Raw genomic sequence first — 21,219 nt, 5'->3', positions numbered from 1 at the left:
GTTGGTAGTTAACATTATAATTAAATCGATAGGCATGCTGTCCTAAAACGTGGTGGCAAATTTTTTAAAACCAGCTCTCCAGAAAACAAAATATATGCATTCAGTAAATTCTGTTCATTAATTCAGAATTGAGGAGCACCCCAGACACCTGGCAATTTCTCTGACCCCAGTGGGGCTCCCTACCTTTCAACTCAATTCTGATACTGTCTACCCAGAGATGGCATCAGGTCCCATAGGTTAAGAGCTCGGTCCCACAGGTCAGCCCTCTGCTGCAGGTGATAAGCAGGCTACAAAATAGAGGTTCTAACAACCCCCTTCTTGGTTTATAGGCTAAGGGCTCAGTCCTACAAGGCTGCACACACACACCCCAACTTCAGACATCATCTGCAAGTGCAGGCTGTCTGTCGCCTGTGCTTCTGATCAATCGGCTATAAATCAGAGGTCCCATGACCCCCTTCTAGGATTCAATTAACTTTTAGAGCAGCTCACAAACTGAGAGAAACATTTTACTTACTAGATTACCAGTTTATTATAAAAGGGTATAACTCAGGAACAGCGAGACGGAAGAGATGCTTAGGGAAAGGCATGGGGAAAGGGGGTGGAGCTTCCATGCTCTCTGAGTGCACTCTTCTCCCTGAATCTCTGCCTTTTCACCATCCAGAAGCTCTCTGAACCCTGTCCTTTCAGGTTTTCAATGGAGGCTTTATTACACAGGCAAAATTGGTTAAATCTTTGGCCATTGGCAATTGAGTCAACCTCCAGCTGCTCCCCCCTCCCTCTGCTCCCCCCTCCCTCTGCTCCCGGAGGTCAGGAGGTGGAATTTAAAGTTCCTTCCCTCTAATCACATGGTTGGTTCTCCTGGCAGCAAGCCCCTCCATCTCCTACCCCCTCTCCCCACCCCCATACACCCCCATACCCCGCTTTGGGTGCCTTTCAAAAGTCACCTTGTTAACAAAACAAAGAGCAGCTTTGTCTATTAAACATACTGAAAGTACTTTTTACCTGTCCTTTGTCCTAACTTTGTTTATGATGCCTTGGACATACTGAACTGTTGAGTCTTCATGTAGTTAAGCAACAGACCTCTCTTGCTTTTGGCTCTTGGGTTTGTATCTTTCAGAGAAGAGCCCCTCCCTTTGCCAACATTTTCTTTCTCCTGTTGACTTCATGGGTTTACATCTTGACTCTGACTCTGGCTGGCTCCATGCAACACAGAGACAGTGATGATATCTGCCAAGTGAGCCAGTTAGCCTGCATCTAGACAGTAATCTACATTTTAGATATTAGTCTCTGTCATTAAAATAAGTGGGTTATCTGTTTAATTCCTCTGGAATGAATGTTTATGTGTGGGGTGGTGGTCGTTTCCTTAGGACGCTGGGATGAGTACCACAAACTGGGTGGCTTAAAAGAACCAATATGCATTCTCTCACAGTTCTGGAAGACAGAAGTCTGAAATGAAGGTGTCAGCAAGGCCAAGCTCCCTCTGAGACTCTGGGTGGAATCCTTCCTTGCCTCTTCCAGCTTATGTTGGTGAATGGCCACCTTGGTGTCCTTGGCCGGCAGCCCCATATCTCTACTCTCTGCTTCCACCGTCACTGTGTGTGACATCTCCCTGTGTGTCTCTGTCTTCACAGGCTGTGGCAGTTTCCTCTTTTTATAAGGACACCAAGCATATTGGATTAGGGCGCACATTAATGACTTTGTCTTAACTTGGTTACATCTGCAAAACTCTATTTCCAAATAAGATCACAGTATCAGTCAGGGTTCTCCAGGGAAACAGAACCAAATATATACATGTATAACATTATATTTTATACAATGAAATGGAGAAAGAGAGAGAGAGACAGAGATTGATTTATTTTTTGTAAATTGGCTCAAGCAATTATGGGGGCGGGTGAGTCCAAACTCTGTGGAGCAGCCAAAAGCTGGCAGGGTGGAAATTCAGCTAAGAGGTGATGTTGTAGTCTCAAGTCCCAAAACCATAGGACAGGCCAGCTAGAAACTCAGGCAGGATTGCTATGTCTAGAGGCAAATGTGGGGAGAGCAAGCCCAGGCTGTGTGCGCCTCTCGTTGTCCGGCTCCCTTCTTCACTCAGAATGGAGCAGCTCACAGTGAGGTGTGGGTCTAGGTCTCCTCCCCTGTCACAGTTCAAGCCAAGATTCTGACATCCCAGGGGAAAATGAACTCACGGGCAAAATCCACCAGCCACCTGAGAAGCATCACTGTAAAAAGAAAGACAACAAACTGCACAATCAACACAGGATAAATTAGAACCAATGGCACAAACTGATCAATAATGCAAAATAGGTATAATAAATAAGAGAAGGCAATGGTAAGATGAAGCAAAACAAAGCAGTTATTAAAAAGAATCAAATAGAAACACCAGCTACAAAAAATTTAATCATTGAAACAAAGCATTCAATAGATGATGTAAATAATAAAAATGGATTCCACTGGAACATAGACAAGTGAGCAAGGTGATCAGGTTGATGTCTTCTCCAGAATGACACCAGGAATAAAAAAGATATAACAGAGGGGCGCCTGGGTGGCTGATTCGGTTAAGCCGACTTTGGCTCAGGTCATGATCTCGCGGTCCATGGGTTCAAGCCCTGCGTTGGGCTCTGTGCTGACACCTTGGAGCCTGGAGCCTACTTTGGATTCTGTGTTTCCCTCTCTCTCTCTGCCTCTCCCCTACTCATGCTCTGGTTCTCTCTCTGTCAAGAATAAACATTAAAAATAATTAAAAAAAAAGAAATATATAGAATTAGAAGCTAATAAATAGAAAAATAAGCTAATAAAATGTAGGTGTTATCACCTGTATACTAGGAAGTCTTGAAGAAAAGAAAGAAATTTTAAAAAGGAATGTGTCAAAGAAAAAAATAGCTAAGCATTTTCCAAGATTTAAAAAAAGATGAAAAGCTACATGGGCTCATGGGGTGCCTAATCAGAAAGACATGAGAAAACTCATGCCTAGACACGTTACAAGAACATTTAAAAACATGGAGACAAAGGCAAAACTCTAAAGGCTGCCAAAGAAAAGGAGATGGTCCTTCATGAAGGAATGAGAATCTGATAGACATCCAATTTCTGTTCAATAGTTAAAACACAGGCCAAAAGACAGACATGTATTCTTTTCAAAGTGTTAATGAACTTCAAACCAAGGATCTACCTTGAACAAAAACAAAGATTTAAATATGCCATAAAAATAATCTCGGGCATACAAGGCCCAAAGAAGCTAATACATGAAAGTCTCTTTCAAACAAAATTCTCTCTTAGCGAATGTGTTCTAATTGGAAAAGAAATGAATCCATAACACTACTATGAGATAAAAATGAAATGAGAATCAATAAATAACTTAAAAAAGTTAATTCTGTATTAAAAAGTAGAGGGAGAAGGAGAGCTAGAGCTAAAAATAAAGAGATGGAGAGAGAAAAAGAGTGAGACTGAGAGAGAAAGAGAGAATATCAAAAGTATTCATAACCACCCGGAAATAAACTCTGGGCAACACTAACACAACAAATGAGCAGTGGATGAAAAATAGTTCTTTGCAAAGGGAGCCAAGTGCAAAGTGAGCATATACTTATTTTGTTATAGAGAAACATATAAACACTGATGGAGAACCTATGAGAAAAAATAAACACATATATGATTTTTAATAAGCTTAATATAACCATCAAAATGAGTAAAAATAGAAGTCAAGGTTTTCAAACAGGCAGAAGAAAACTATCTGAGGAAAGACATGAAAGGGAAAAAAAGCAAAGAAAAGTAAAATACAGTAAGTATAAATTAGAAATAAGAGGAGTGAAATAAACACTAATATAAAATCAACTACATAATTTGTGTTCTGGATTGAATTGTGTCCCCACAAAAAAGACATATTGGACTTTTAAACCCCAGTACCTCAGAATGTAACCTTATTTGGAAATAGGGTTGTCTCAGACGTAATCAGCCAAATTAAGATGAGGTCATACTGGAGCAGGGTGGGACCCTAACTCAATATAACTGGTGTCCTAAGACAAAGATGGCCACAAGAAGACAGAGACGCAGGGAGAAGGCCATGTGACAACAAAGGCAGAGATTGGAATTATCCAGCAGCAAGCCAAGAAATGCCTAGGAAGAGATGGAAAAGGATTCTCCTGCAGTTTTCAAAGGGAGCATGGCTCTCCTGACACCTTGATTCCAGGCCTCTGACCACCAGAACCACAAAACAGTACATTTCTTTTTATAAAGTGTTTTTTTTTTTAAGTTTATTTATTTATTTTGAGAGAGACAGTGAGAGTGTGAGTTGGGGAGAGACAGAGAGAGAGAGAGGGAGACAGAGAATCCCAAGCAGTCTCCACAGTCTCAGAGCAGAGCCCGGTGCGGGACTTGACCTCAGGAAACCAGGAGATCATGACCTGAGCCAAAACCAAGAGTCGAGGCTTAACTGACTGAGCCACCCTCGCACCCGGGTTTCTGTTGTTTTAAGAACCCAGTTTGTGGTACTTTGTAAATGGCAACCCTAGGAAACGAATACAATTTGTAATGGATGAAACTCGCCAATCAGGAGACAGAGATTCACAGACTGGAAGGTTTTTCTCTTTTGAAAAATAATAATCGGCAATGTTTTCTCAAAGGAATATTCATAAAATACAAGGTGACAGGAAAGCTACAAATAAAAGGATGGAAAGGGGATATGCAGTAATTTTGAGCCAAATAAAGCAGGAGAGTGAATTGAGTGTCAAATAAAACTGAATTCAAAGCAAAAATAAATCATAAAGAGGGATGTTTTTTAAGGAAAACAAAATCAGAAAGCTGTAACAATTTTGAACATACATGCCTTTAAAGAACAGCTTCAAGATAGAAGACGCAATAGCGTAACTACAGAGAGAAACATATAGAAATTATTTCAGAAACTTTTAAAAATGTTTATTTATTTTTGAGAAAGACAGAGATCGTCAGTGGGGGAGGGGCAGAGAGAGCTACAGAGGATCCCAAGCAGGATCCATGCTGACAGTGTCCAGCCCAGTGCACAGCTCGAACTCACAAACTGTGAGATCATGACCTGAGTCAAAGTCAGGTGCCCAACCTACTGAGTCACCCGGGCACCCCTGTATTAGAAACTTTTGTACAACCATCTAAGAAACTAAGAAAATGAGCAGACAAATAATAAGGGATGACAGAGGATATTCAAATGACATGATTCACACACTTGAAATAATAATTATATGGGAAGGGAGAATAACTTAAAAAAACTGACTAACAAGTGGGAAAAACACATTTTTTTTGAGCACACACTGAACATTTAAACAATTTACCATTTAGTAGATCAGAAAGAGAGACTCAACACAGGTACCAAAAATCAACATTATACACATTATTATCTGAGCACAATGGATTAAAGTGATAAGCTATCACTTTAATACCTTTAAGGCCTTTACATCTGGAGAGTAAATGGCATGATACTCAATAACCCTTGGGTTAATAAGAAAATATAGAGGAAATTATAAAATACTTGGAAATGAATGATAATGGGAAAAGTACATGACAGAATTTAAGAGACAGCTAAAACAGCCTGAAGAATAAAATTTATGGCTCTGAACATATTTATCAGAAAAAGATAACAATTAAAAATGAGCTAAGGTTGTAGGCTTTTTTCCTTCCAAGATTAATTAACATATGGTGTAGTATTGGTTTCAGGAGTAAAATTTAGTTATTAATCACTTACATATGATACCCAGCGCTCTAAGGAGCTAAGGTTTTAACTCAAGAATTTAGGGAATGAACAATAGAACAAATATAAAAAAAAGAAGAAGAAGAAAGAGAAAAAGTAAGGGCAGAATTCAATAAACAACTGGACCAAAGCAGCAGCAACTACGAAGTAAGTAAAAACCAAGCCAGAATCTGGACTTTTGGAAAGATTGCTAAGATGTACTAACCTCCATCAAGAACTGATAAACGTGAAAAAAGATGCAGATATACAAAATTCAGAATCAAAAAAGGGAAAATACTTATAGACACCAAAGAGATCAAAATAATCATATAAAAGAGCATTATGGATAGCTATTCACTAGTAAAATAAAAGCAAAGATAAAATATATTTAAAACATTAAAATATTTAAAATTTATAGAAAAAGTATAAAATATAAAACTGACCCAAGAAAAATTAGGAAATTTGAACAAATTGGCAACCAATAAAGAAATTGAAATGACTGGGGTGCCTGGGTGGCTCAGTCAGTTAGGTGTCTTCGGCTCAGGTCATGATCTCACAGCTTATGAGTTCGAGCCCCGTGTCAGGCTCTGTGCTGACAGCTCAGAGCCTGGGGCCTGCTTCGGATTGTGTGTCTCCCTCTCTCTCTCTGCCCCACCCCTGCTTGCTCTCTGTCTCTCAAAACTGAATAAACATTAAAAAAAAAAAAAAAGAAAGAAAGAAAGAAAGAGGGGCGCCTGGGTGGCGCAGTCGGTTAAGCGTCCGACTTCAGCCACGTCACGATCTCGCCGTCCGTGAGTTCGAGCCCCGCCAGGCTCTGGGCTGATGGCTCGGAGCCTGGAGCCTGTTTCCGATTCTGTGTCTCCCTCTCTCTCTGCCCCTCCCCTGTTCATGCTCTGTCTCTCTCTGTCCCAAAAATAAATAAAAAACGTTGAAAAAAAATTAAAAAAAAAGAAAAGAAAAGAAACTGAAATGATTAATAACAACAAAAAAGGGACACATACCCCTATCACAAGGGGGCAACATGGCCTCAGGCAGTTGGTTTTACAGATGAGAGCTCAAAAAACATCTGGAACAATTTGCTTCAGAAAGTAGAGAAAAAGAAAAAGCTACCCAGCTCGTTCTATTAGACTAGTATTAGATTAATTCCAAACCCTAATAAAAAAGGAAGAAATAAGAGAATGGCTCTTTTTCACTTACAGATCCCCCAGATCTTAAATAAAATATAAGCCAACCAAAGTCAACAAAATATAAAAAAGTAATAGGTCATAATTAAATTAGGTTTATCCCAGTAATGTAAAGATCATTTGACACCAGAAATCACTGGATATGATCCATATCCTAGACTAAAGGAAAAACACTAAATGATTTCAAAATATTTTTTTTAATTTGATCAGAATTCCACATATACTTATGATAGAAACCCTCAGAATAAATAAAAGGGAATTCCCTTAACTTAATAAAGGACTTATGCCTCACATATACAGCACATATCATACTGAATAGAGAAGATTAGATTAGACATGGTGTTCATTATCACCACTTCTGGGTATCCTGGCCAAGACTTGTCATACTAATAACAACAGCTCAACAACAAGAAGTTGTAAGAATTCAGGGATGCCTGAGTGACTCGGTCGGTTAAGTGTCTGACTGGCTCAGGTCATGATCTCACAGTTTGTGAGTTCGAGAGCTGCATCAGGCTCTGTGCTGACAGCTCAAAGACTGGAGCCTGCTTCGGATTCTGTGTCTCCCTCCCTCTCTGCCTCTCTCCCTCTCTCAAAAATAAATAAACATGAAAAATTTTTTTAATTAAAAAAAAAGAAGTTGTAAGAACCCAATGGGAAGTGATGAAACTGCTATCATTTGCAAATTATATGCTCATCTCTGAGGAATGCCAAACTGTAAAATTCAGCAAGGAGGCTGGATACAAAAACAGTCTCCAAAGATCCGAAGCATTTCTGCGGATTTATAATAACTATCTAGAAATAGAAACAAAAAAAGACATGATTCACAACAGTGACAAAATCGATAACATAATCAGGAAATAAGCTAATAAAGAATGCACATTCTTCTAAAGGCATAAATTTAAAATACTATTAGTGTTTAAAGCTTGTTTAAAAGATATAAAGAAGACAACTAAATGGAGAGCTCTTTTTTCCCCAAATTAACCTATAAAATCAATGCAATCCAATTAGAACGTAAGCTAAATTTTTGGAGGAACTTGACAAATACTTCTACAATTTATTTTGAAAAATAAGGATGTCAACTAGCAAAAATCAACTTAAAACTACAGTACTCCAAACCACTGGTCATTAGGGAAGAGCAAACGAAACCACAAAGAGATGTCACTTGTCACCTACTAGGATGTCTATCATAGAAACACCAGAAAACAAGGTGTGTTGGCAGGAATGTGGAGGACTGGAGCCCTGATGCATTGCTGTTGGAAATGTAAAATGGTGCAGCCACTGTGGAAAACGTTTTGGCACTTCTTCAAAAAAGTAAAATATAGTATTACCATCTGATCCAACCATTCTACTTCTAGGTATTTACCCAAGAGAACTGAGCGAACAGATACTTGTACACCCATGTTTACTGCAGAATTATTCACAACAGTCAAGAGGTAGAAACAATCACATGTTCCTGGGTAGTTCAGTCGGTCGAGTGTCTGACTCTTGATTTTGGCTCAAGTCATGATCTCACAGTTCGCGGGTTCGAGCCCTGCATTGGGATCTTTACTGACAGTGTAGAGCCTGCTTGGGATTCTCCCTCTCTCCCTCTCCCTCTGCCCCTCCCCTGCTTATGTTCTCTTTCTATCTCAAAATAAATAAATAAGCTTTTTTTTTTAAAAAAAAAAGGTAGAAACAACCCAAACATATATCACAAATGACTAAATAAATATGATACATACATACAATGGAATATTGCTCAGACATAAAATGGAAGGAAATCCTGAAACATGCTGCAGCATGGATGAATCCTGAAGGCATTATGCTTAAATGAAATAAGTCAGTCACAAAATGACAAATACTGTATGATTCCACTCATAGGAGGTTCCCGAAATAGGCAAACAGAGAGAGAGAGAAAGTAGACTAGAGGTTATTAGGGTTGAGGGGGAGGAGGGGTTGGGGAGTTACTGTTTAATGGGTACACAGTGCCTGTTTGGGATGATGAAAAGTTTCTGGAAATGGACAGTGGCGATGATAACACAGCCTTACGAATGGACTTCATGCCACCGAATTGTACACTTAAAAATTGTTAAAATGGTAAATTTTACATTATGTATATTTTACTACCATAAAAAATACAGCAGAAAAAATAACCAATACACAACAGTAAAAGAAAATATAAAATCCCTAGGATTAGACAAATAAAAATTCAGCTGGTCTACATGATGATAAGTGTACAACATGGCTGGAAGATGTTAAAGAAGACCATACCATTTTCCTGAATGTGGAAGTTCGATATGGCAAATATGTCCATTTTTGCCAAGTAGATCTATATCGAAGTTCAAAAATTGTGCTGTTTCTGGAGACGCACTGATGTATACCTGTACTTACACATCACATGCACCTTTGAAACTAGGTGTGCACTGAAACTCTAGAGAACAAAGGGAAAAGATACTCTGGCTCAGTCTGTCATTTTTTAAATTTTTTATAATGTTTATTTTTGAGAGAGAGAGACAGAGCATGAGCATGAGCAGGGAGGGGCAGAAAGAGACGGAGACACAGAATCTGGAGCAGGCTCCTGCTTCAGAGCTGTCAGCACAGAGTCCAACCCGGGGCTCAAACTCACGGACCGTGAGCTCATGACCTGAGTTGAAGTCGGACGCTTCACCGACTGAGCCACCCAGGCTCCCCTCTATCATCTTAATCCAATCTGTCAAAAGCCTCTTCTGGTTTGGGGGGAAGGAGTTAAAAAAGAAACAAACAAAAGGCTAACTAGATGAGTAGAAGTCATTTCACCATGCGTCTCTTCTCTGGAGAAAGAAGCCTCCTTCTTTTACCCAAAAGAAATGTCCTTGAGATACCAAAGTGGGCAGATCCCTCTTTGGTTCCACAGATACACCCTGAGTCTGTAGACAGACAGATGCTCTCAGAACAGACCGAAGTGGTAAGAAATGGAACAGAGACTTTGCTAAGCTTATTGGAAAGGCAGGAGGGACCTCTTTCCAGATGTCTGTATGGTGGAGGGTCCATTCTCAAACCTGAAGGGACCCAGGCTTCCCTGCCACCCTGATAAACAGAATCTTGGGGAAAGAGAAGCCCTGTACTGAGAGGAACCACTCTGTGCTGAATGACGGCTCCAGCCGGAGCAAAATTAGGAAGAGGAGGAAACTCAACTGTGCTCTATCTCCCAGTACCCTTTTTCCTTCTTGCCCTTTTTGGTCTTTCCTTGCTGTGCCCTTTCCTCACTCATTCACTCACACAACAAATACTTCTTGAGCTCTTCCTATGTGCCAGGCACAATGTCTGGCATCCAGGACTCTGAGGAAAGCAAGGATTTAGGCACCAGCCCAAAGACCTGGAGATGTAAAATGCTCCTTCTGCCAACTTCTCTCATGAGGATTTGTGTTTTAAGAGCCCTCAGAGAGAAGGCAATGCTTAACCCAAAGGTTATCACTTCTCTAATAGAGGGTTTTAAGATATTGCTATCTATTGGGGAAGAGAAAATACTTTGGCCAGCAAAAACGTTTCCATTATTCCTCATAATGCCAACAATAGCTGGCATTACAGCTCAAAACAAAGTCTCCCTAGAACATTTCCTCATTCCACTATGTGGTGACTTTCCCCATGCAGCAGTGATTTCCACCATGGGATATGCCAGAAGATCTATGAAGTATGAGAAAAGAATATGAGACCTTCTCATGTTTCACAACTTTCTCAGCCTATAAATTTCCCATAGGCTTTATAACATATACATTAGTACAAATGTACAGGTAGAGAACTTATGAATAAAAACATAAGCAAAAACTGGAGTGTGTGCTCAAAGGAAAACATGATCAAAAATCGTGGATCCCTGATGTAACAAGAAGTGTGATCTGTTATACTTAAAACCAGTCTTGGTAGGAACAGTCTTGGCAGGTGCCTGGGATTTTAAGGTGTGTGTCCCCGCACTAAGGTGCAGCTCAGTTAACTCTGGGTCATTTCATCCCAGTCCCACAGACAGAAGGAAATTCTAGTAAAACAATAAGGGAAATGAGGGAGTCAGAAACATAGACTGGAGGGAGAATTGGCTCTTCCAGGTCACTGGCTCATTCATGGGCAACATCCCAGGATCTAAAAATAGAAGAACCATCTGCAGTTTGCCTCCTGGAGCTGGGGCTTGGACGAGCCCCAGGATAGACCCTTATAGACTGGTGGCCGTGATGACAGCACTGGCCTCTCAGGTGACCTCAGCAGATAATGGCCAGGGGCCAAAGCAAGATGCTTCCAAAGCCAGGATCCTCACAGTAAAATTAGAGTAGCAGGAATAAACAGAGACATTAGCTCTATACCAGAAAGCTGGCTCTTGTTTCTTAGTCCAGAAACTGGCAACAGTGTAGGGAAAGGAAGGAAGTCTAGAAAAGAAGTTCAAAAATCAGATGGAGTCTCCATTCTCAAGGTTACATACTGTGTGATTCCAACTATATGATGTTCTGGAAAAGACAAAACTATGGATATGTTTAAAAAAAAATCACTGGTACCCAGAAGTTGGGACGGGGACAGAGTACAGAAGACTTTTCAGGGCAGTGAAAATGCTCCACATGATACTATAATAATGGATATATGTCATTATACATTTGTCCAAATCCACAGAAGGTACAACACCAATTTTGATATATCACTGTAGGTTAATCAACTATAACAAAGTGACTCTCTGGTCAGGGATATTGATAATGGGGGAGGCTATGCATGTGTGGGGTAAGTGGTATATGGGAAATCTCTACACCTTGCCCTCAGTTTTGCTGTGAACCTAAAACTGCTCTAAAAAAAAACACGAAGTCTTAAAAAGATTAAAACCCCTGCAGTCCTGAATTTGCACTGGAAGTATCAGTATTAACTAATGATATTTTTTAATATGTATTTTCTAGCTTTGACCATTGAAAAGACCAAAAGCAATGGCTAAACCTAGAGCAATGAGCAAATCCTAGCACTAGACTATGACCTTTATAGTCATTTCCCCCTAAAATGAACCAGGGCTCTAAGGAGAAATGGCTGATTCTAGGTCTTAGACAGGAAATTTGCAATAGGAGCTTAGAAGATCTTATCTTACCAGAGACCTATCAAAGACAACCAGGGCCATGTCTAGGACATGCAGGAGCCAACTTGAAGAGGCCCCTATGGGTGAAAGATGGAACACTTTGAGCATCAGTAAGAATAAATACAATTATTTAAACACATCAAATATGTTTAAATCCATGAGTTTGTAATGTTACATTTTTTAAAAAACTTCATTGGACGGTTATCTTTGGAGAATTCTAGGGAACCATTACCTGAAAACTGGCAAATAACAACAACAAAAAAATCAAGATCTATCTTGCCCCTTTTTTTGTGAACTATCTCAAGAAAAGCAAATAATTGATGAGAGTAACTTTCTTTTTCAGGTGTCTGGCAGCTAAAAAATGAAGGCAGGATGCTAGAATTAGAATATCATGAATATGCATCCTCCAGTGGAGAACGGATCCAGCCCATAGTAGTTCTGTCCAGTATGGTAGCCAGTAGCCACATGTGGCTACCGAGCACTTGAAATGTGGCAAGTTCGAATTGAGATGTGCTTTAAGTGTAAGATCCACACTGAATTTCAAAGACTTCATATAAAAAAAGAATGTAAAATAATCCATTAGTAATGTTTCTATTGATTTCATGTTGAAATGATAATATTTGAAACATATTAGACTAAATATATTATTAAGATTAATATTACCTGTTTCTTTTTACTTTTTCTAAATATAACTACTAGAAAATTTTAAATTACTTATATGGCTTGAATTATGCTTCTATTTTGTAGGACAGATCGAAGCAATACCCACCAATACAATAAGCACTAACAATACAAGACAACAGCTAACAAATGTTATATGCCTCTCGATAAAAGTATACAACATTGCCTAGGATGGATTTTTTCTTAAAATATCGACACTGGGGGCACATGGCTGGCTCAGTCAGTAGATCATGGGACTCTTGATCTCAGGGTCATGAGTTCAAGCCCCACAGTGGGTGTGGAACCTACTTTAAAATATGTGTGTGTGTGTGTGTGTGTGTGTGTGTGTGTGTGTGTGTATACACATATATATAATCTGAAACTTTATATTTAGCTACTAAATTCAGTAGATACAGGTGGAAGAGATAAGGTAGATGATACCATGAGCACACAATGAGCAAAATCGTGAAAATAGGAAACTAATTCCACAAACAAATCACCCTGTTAGTACAACAGATAAATTGCAAAGAAGGGAAAAACAGGAAGAAGAAAGCTAGCAGTGAAGAGAGATTTAAAAACATCAACTAGTTGTGAGGTATGGACCTTATTTGGATCTTGATTTGAAAGAACCATAAAAATAAATAAATAAATTAGGATACAATAGGATTGATTTGAACACTAACTGGATACCTGGTCATATTAAGGAATTATTCATAATTTAGGTAATGGTATTACAGTTATTTTTATAGGTCGCTCATCATTTAAAGATGCAAACAGAATATTTATGAATAACATGGTAGGATCTCTAGGATTTGCCTGGAAACAACGTAGGGATGGAGAGATAAGAGTGGGGATGGTATGAAACGAGACGGGCTGTAAGTAAATTGTTGGTAAAGCAGGATGATGAGGACGTGGCTACTTGTTACACTCTTGCACTTTTGTACGTGTTTGAAATTTCCCATAGTAAATGTAAATGGAATGCGTTATATGTAATAGTATTCATTATTAAAAGTGGAAAATCACAGGGGCACCTGGGTGGCTCAGTTAGTTAAGTGTCCGACTCTTGATTTCAGCTCAGGTCACGATCTCACAGTTCATGAGAACGAGCTCTGCATTGGCTTCTATGCTGACAGAGTGGAGCCTACTTGGGATTCTCTCTCTCCCCCCTCTCTCTACCCTTCCCCTGCTCATGCTCTCTCTAAAAATAAATAAGTAAACTAAAAAAAAATAAATAGGGGCACCTGGACAGCTCAATCGGTTAAGTGTCCGACTTCAGCTCAGGTCATGGTCTTGTGGTCGTGGGCTGGAGCCCCACGTCAGGCTCTGTGCTGACAGCTCAGAGCCTGGAGCCTGCTTCAGATTCTGTGTCTCCCTCTCTCTCTGCCCCTCACCTGCTCACACTCTGTCTCTGTCTCAAAAATAAACACTAAAAAAATATTTTAATAAAAAATGAAATAAATAAAAATTTTAAAATGACTTTTTAAAAAGTTGGACAAGTAGATTATAAACCCACAGGGTTAGCATGTGGAATCTTGCAAACAAAGCAGTAAGCTTATTTCATGTGGTCCCAGAGACTGGGGACTCCAGTGACTGTGCCCAGAGACACAGAGGTCAGTCAAATACAGTGCATGAAAGATAAATGTGACTCCCAGACTGAAGGAGACAAAGCACAAAGGTTCTGGATGCTTCAACTGAAATCAGTCCCAGAACTCAAGACAGAATCCTGGGTTCTGGTGTTGGGAGAAGTCGAGTCAGTTGCCTAAGTCTGAAAGGACCAGGCCACACCGGGCTCAGCAATGTAATGGGTTTTTATTTTTTAATCTGGGGCCAGGACCAGAAATTCTTCTGCAAGCCAGCCACATGATTGCTTCGCTGATACCAAAAGGGAGGGGAGAGTAATAACCTCCTCTCATTCACTACCAACTCTGTGCCAGAGACTCACCCAAGACTTCCCTTTAAACCTCGCATCACTGGATGCAGGTATTGTTCACGGCTCTTCATAGAGGAGGAATCAAAGACTTGGAGCCTTCAATCATTCACTCAAGTTCACAAAGCCAACAGATGACAGTGGCAGGATTCGCACCTATGTCTTACTAACTCCAGAGCACTTATTTTCATATGTTAGGTTATGTTGTATCTATTAGCACACACATACGGACTAATATTGAACATGACACAAAAGTGAGTTGGGATAATGCCCTGTTTTATGTGCTACTTCGGTGCCTCACTGCTCAGGGTTCCCCTCAGACCAGCACCATGGGCACGACCTAGAAGCTTACTAAAAACACAGGATCTCAACCCAACTAAATTGGGATCCACTTGGACAAGGTACACAGGTGAGTCTTATGCACACTGACGTTGGAGAACAGCTTCAGTGCGTTTAAACCTGAAGAGTTCAAAATGACATAACTGATTCAGTCAACTGTAAACAACTAAATGTAAATTTATTAATTGATCCAAGTCTCTTAACATAAATGTTTGCCCTACGGTTCTTCCCATTCTTCCTGTTCATGAGTTTTGTGTTAGGTAATTAAAATGTTTTTAAGTTTGCAAAAACCTACAGGTAGACCTCATCTGGGACCATGGGCTGCAGACCAGAGAGGCAATTCAGGGTTCCTGACTCCTATTTGAATCTCCAGGGAGTTCTATATTCTAATGAAGACTCAGAAAGTGAAACCTTCCCACCCTAGTTCCCAAGGCATCCAGATTCTATGAGGGTGAATGTAGCAGCCCCATTTTTATTTTTTTCACATTTTTAAAAATTTAAATCCAAGTTAGTTAACATATAGTGTGATAATGATTTCAGGAATAGAATTTAGTGATTCATCACTTAAATATAACACCCGGTGCTCATCCCAACAAGCGTCCTCCTTAATGCCCATCACCCATTTAGCCCATCCCCCAACCCATAACCCCTCCAGCAACCTCTGTATTTAACAGTCTCTTACGGTTTGTCTCCCTGTTTTCATCTTATTTTTGCTTCCCTTCCCCTATGTTCATCTGTTTTGTATCCTAAGTTCCACATATGAGTGAAATCGTGTGATATTTGTCTTTCTCCGATAAGAGAATGACAAGGTTTCTTTCTTTTTAATTGCTGAGTAATATTCCACTGTATATATGTACCACATCTTCTTTATCATCAGTTGATGGACACTTGGGTTCTTCCCATACTTTAGCTACTGTTGATAGTGTGTGGCAGCCCCATTTTAGAAGCTGGTGGACCTCACCCAAATCTGTGTGTGCCTCGCCATTTCCCAGACCCCTTGTCATAGACTGGCCAAGTGATGGAGTTCTGGTCAATAGGGTGTGGGATAAAGTGATGTGTGCCACTTCCAGGCCCCCAGCAAATCCCACACCAAATTCCATCAGAGAGCCTGGCAGAACCACAAAAGAGAAGGAGACTGGCCGGGCCCCTGAGTCACCACTTAGAAGGAGACATCCGACAGCATAACCCAACCCCATCAACATAAAATTTTATGTTGATGGGCCACTGATATTTGAGGGTTGATATAATGGCTAGCGTTACTTAGGGTGGCTAGAGAGGGCTACTAACCTATCACGCCATCTGGGATCCAGCCCAAGAAGCCAAAAAGGCGAGATTTTTCCGAACATCTGAGACAAGAGTAAGTAAAAGTAATTGCTTATATATTAGTCAGGGTTACTCTAACACACAGAATGGCCTTTTGCCAGAAAATAATATTTAAAGTCATATTGTGTGTATAAACTAGTTTCACTACTGGCAAATTAAAGTTCTGAATTATAGTGGAGATGAAAATCACATCTAAATTTACAGAATTGTCAATGTAACACAAGTTATTATTTGCGAGGGCTGGGGGGAGGGTAGTAATATGCTTCCTGAAACAGCCAAAGATTCTTTTTTTCCTAAAAGCTGATTATACATTTGTTGCTAGAATTAATGGGCCTATTTTATATACTTAACTGGAGATGATTGTGCTAAGTTAGAAATCTTATCTCAAGTGGAATATAAAGTAAAAAGCAACCATTTTTGAAATTGCAGAAAGCGCATATAAAAGGATACTTTTGAGAGTTGGATATTGAACATTACAAAAATCATAATTATGTAGAAAGAAATCTATTTCTAAGAAAGGAAACTAAATAAATATTAGAAATGTTCATGTTATATGAAATTAGAGCAAGTGTTTGTGTCCAAATTCACTTGATTTTTATCAACACTGGCATTATGTTGAAGGCAATCTGTTAATGTTTCAGTAAGAGTAAAATTAAGTGGATGTCAAAATTGTTTAGCTGTTTGTACAATAATTAAAAAAAATTTTTAATGTCTATTTAGTTTTGAGAGGGGGAGAGAGAGAGCACGAGTGGGGGAGGGTCAGAGAGAGAGGGAGTTATAGAATCTGAAGCAGGCTCCAGGCTCCAAGCTGCCAGCACAGGGGCTGATGCCGGGCTCAAACTCACGAACCACTAGATCATGACCCGAGCCAAAGTCAGATGCTTAACCAACTGAGCCGCCCAGGTGCCCCTGTTGTACAGTAATTTTATTTTTTTTTAAGGTTTTTTTTCAATGTTTATTTATTTTTGGGACAGAGAGAGACAGAGCATGAATGGGGGAGGGGCAGAGAGAGAGGGAGACACAGAATCGGAAACAGGCTCCAGGCTCCGAGCCATCAGCCCAGAGCCCGACGCGGGGCTCGAACTCACGGACCGCGAGATCATGACCTGGCTGAAGTCGGACGCTTAACCGACTGCGCCACCCAGGCGCCCCTGTACAGTAATTTTAAAACAAAAACAGGTTTGTTATCATTTGTGATTTTTTAATAAATGTGCAGACTCAGTCGAGCCCCCTTCACGAGGGCCTGGGATGAGCAATTTGGGCTGGATGCATTTTAGGATCAGGAGTCATCCAGCAGCCTCCCAGAGCCACCTCATTACAGCAAAAGATGTTCCTATTTCTCTTATCACATAGGAATTTACATGGTTTGGGGGGCTCTATATCAGGAACCAGAGGCAGAGACCAACATGTATATTTTCTATGATCTTACAGTAGATGGCATGGAAAAGAAACTAGAGGTGTCACTAAGGCCACTTTCAGAGATGTACAAGGTTTCAGACAGCATGAGGACAAGTACAATAGCAGTGGAATTAAAGAAAGACAGGCAAGGAATATGTTGGAAGAAAGACTGACAGGAAGTGATAGCTGGAGAGAGGTAAACAAGGAGACAAAATATTAAAGTCTCAAACCTGGGTTCCAGGCAGAAGGACAGAGTATTGCAAGGGGCCGCAGAAGAGGAAGGAAGGTGTCGATGGTGAGATGCTTTGTTCATAAAGGGTAGGGCAGCAGAGATGTCGTTTTGGGTTGGGAAGCTATGTTTCCACTGGTGGAGAAGCGGGAACGTGAGGGGCTTGTCTGTTAGACGAGTGCCTAGGCCAGGCTGAGAGAAGCTTCCTGAAGACAACTGGAAAGTGTTCAGGAAAGAGCCCAGCACCTGGCATCAGGCAGATCGGCCTCTGAATCCTAGCTCAGCCCTTGAGAGCTGTGTGAGCTTAGGCAATTTACTTAACCTTTCTGGACTTGAGTTTCCTCCTCCATAAAATGAGATAAACAATAGGTGGCTAAACAGAAGCCATTCTTTTTCCTTGACCTGTAAGACTACTTCCCAAACTCATCTCAGATATAGCAATTCCTGGGATCACAGGGGAAATCGTCTCTTCATCCCCTGTCCATCGGCCCAGGGAAAATATTGTTTACAACTGTGGTTCTTGAATGCTGTGTATGCACCAAAATCATCTATGGAATATTTTTAAAATACAGATTCCTGAGCTCTCATCCAAGAGCTTCCGTCTCAGTACTTCTAGGCTGGGATCCATCAATATCTTTCTGCTCAAGAACCACGAATCCATAATAAAAGCCGCAGTGGCGATTGAACAGAATGATGGTTACCAACCCCATGCAGCCAGGTCCTGGAATCCAGTGTTTGCTTAAAAAGTGGCTCTGGTTGTGATGGTGAGATGGTGATGTAGGTGGGAGGGGAGTGGGGGTGGGGGGGGGGGTGATGGGTGATGGTGAGAGAGGGTGGGTGGTAGCCCTGGAAGAGGGGAGTGATGGCAGTGGCTGGCGAGTGGTGGGAGCCAGGTCCTTGGAGCTCCCTACTTCAGCAAGAAGATTCAGACGATCTCAGGTAGAGCCTGAGGAGGCAGAAAATGGGGAAGCTTCCATTGGGAACATGTATCCCTTCTAGCCTCCATCAGGGATCTCCTCCTGGACTGAATCAAAGAAGTAGCAGCTCTTAAGAAATCATATTCTCCTGTCTTCAGAGGGCAAAAATAAAACTGAATCCATGAATAGCAAAACTGTACTAGAATTTGCAAAAGAGATCAATTGTATGAAACCACGCTTTGCTATACAACCTAAGATCAAAATAATGTAACCGCCAGCTCCTACACACCCATGGGCTCCATGATGAAAATGATTTAACAGTAATTCCATATGAATTCAGGTTCTAGAGACAAGACCACCGACCATTCACCCGTTTGCAAATTCTGACCAATCTTTGTCCAGACCTCACTTACTAACTTCTCCCCTGAAACCACCCTATCACAAGAGCTCAGGAACTTCCCCCTTTTCAGCTACTACTGAGATGCTGCCAACATGATAATCCCCTTTCTCAGCATGTTGAATGATAATCCCCTTTCTCAGCATGTTGAATAAGCTCCATTTTGCAAAATCACTGCATTTCCCAGCGGTCGTTGTAAGGGGGCTTCGACAAGGAAGGTAGGGACCCATGGGCCTTTGCTCTTAGGATGTCAGCTCGTTTTACTGAAACAGCCATCCAGCATCTGGACCCACTGAATATGGAAAACGGCTCAAACACTTTGAAGAATTCAGTGAGTCACTCCCTGTCAGAATCAAAATTTTGGCATGTTAAAATGAAACCTTAAAGTTAAATTTATTAGAGTCTTTTTACATTCATTTTGAAAAGGGATCTGGGGCCTGGAGGAGCCATCAACAGGTACTTACCTTCCCACACTCGGAGCTCTCTGAGCACTTCTTGGAGAGAAAAAGACCAGTGGAAAAGCAGGGGCAACTTAATTATACCTGCAAAGGTCATTTTTCCAACTAAGGTCAAACTCACAGGTTCCAGGGATTAGAACATGGATGTATTTGGTGGGAGGGGGGCACCATTCGACCGCCTAAGCCTCCTGACATACATTATGAAAATAAGAGACGCCCCTCTGTCATCTGTACAAACCTAGCTCTAAATGTATCCCTTTGAGTCCATCTTGAGAAGTCATTTTATTCTTCCCTGCAAAGTTCCTTAACTTTCCACGTTACCACCAGCAGAAAGGCATCTTTATCATTTCTAGAGAACCTCAGAACTTAAGAAGCTCGGATATTGACAGGAAGCAACACACTTCCTCATCCTGAAAGCTTTACTCCCCTCCGCCTGCCTGGCCGTTCTCCCCCAAGCCCATGCTACTCTTTGAGGCTTCCTTGAAACCACCCCTCATCCACCCCTCTCACAACGAGGCAGAGATTCGGTCAGCTTTCTGTTGCCCTTCACTACATAGCTGCATGACTTCCTGCTTCTCACTTCCACTCTCCAGTCCCGTTTTCTCCTCGGTATGAAGGGGGCAAAGGCAGACAGTTTGATCTTGAAGGTCTCTACATTTGAACCACAGAGTTGAAGTTGTTCAGCCCAGAAACCACCGTCTCTCTTGCAAGACCGCCATTCAGCCTCACTCTCCTGCTCAGGGACATCTCAGCTTCTCCTCTCACCCCAAGCCCGCTCGTCCTGTTCTGCCCTGAAAGGACCCTCGAAAGGCTAGGCTTACGTCCACCCCTGAGTTCTCCCCTCCCCTCTGAAGGAATCAGAGCAGAATTCTCAACTCCTTAATCCAGCTCCTACTTCCTCACCAGTAAGTAACCTTCTGATCGTTTCACGAAGGCACACAGAGTACTTCAGTATTCTTAGAAAAGCCCCACAAAAGCCTGCAAATGTTATTTACCCATCACATCCCATTACCAGCCAGAAAGTGAGTATGATGAGAAAGAACTTTCTGTGGGTTTCTATGCCTTCCCTGTTAGAGGTGGCAGATGGTTCCCAACCAAAAATAAATACTTAATCATGCTTGATTAAAAAAAAAAAAAAAAAATATATATATATATATATATATATATATATATATATATATATGTACAGTGTGCACACCAAACCGAAAGGACAGAGACAGAGAGCAAATCAACAGCCTTCACTACGATAGCTTATATTTTTCATTCAAAGGCACTGGTTCGTGTGCATTCAAATCACATCATGCCACAATAAAATCCATAATGGATTTGAAAAAAACAAAAGAGAGAGAGAGAGAGAGAGAAACCTGCGTGCGGTATTTTTCCAGCAGACATCAAGCTCAAACACTAGACGGTTTAGTTCAAAACCAAGCACACGGTAATCCCACTGCCTGCAGGGGCCTGGGGCCAAAACAGAGCCAGTGTGATACCCTCAAGAACAAGTCCCGGGGCAAGGCCAGCACTGTGGATTCCAGGGATCAATTGCTTTAAATAGCTGTCATCCTATGACTACCTTCCCTACCTCCCTCTTGGGTTGGCTTTGAAATTTTATCACCTTAGCCTTCACCAGAGCATCAACAGAGTTTTA

At 40.9% G+C, this 21,219-nt stretch overlaps 1 protein-coding gene across 5 annotated transcripts in view; it reads right to left on the bottom strand.

Moving 5' to 3' along the window:
• Positions 1 to 921: 921 nt before the first annotated feature.
• The window catches only part of TMPRSS5 (transmembrane serine protease 5), a 92,386-nt gene continuing 72,088 nt past the window's right edge, over positions 922 to 21,219 (bottom strand). For all 5 annotated transcript variants that reach the window (XR_008290685.1, XR_008290682.1, XM_027036537.2 and 2 more), the window contains one exon: positions 922 to 2,219. Coding sequence is in view for 3 of the 5 variants with exons in the window: in XM_053204093.1 (XP_053060068.1) it covers positions 2,146 to 2,219 (74 nt within the window). In the remaining 2 variants the exon portion in view is untranslated. The remainder of the gene's footprint in view (positions 2,220 to 21,219) is intronic.

This window comes from Acinonyx jubatus, chromosome D1 (genome assembly GCF_027475565.1).
Source record: "Acinonyx jubatus isolate Ajub_Pintada_27869175 chromosome D1, VMU_Ajub_asm_v1.0, whole genome shotgun sequence".
Taxonomy (NCBI): Eukaryota; Metazoa; Chordata; class Mammalia; order Carnivora; family Felidae; genus Acinonyx; species Acinonyx jubatus.
Note: the sequence above shows the minus strand (reverse complement) of the source record. Positions and strands in the feature narration are given on the sequence as shown.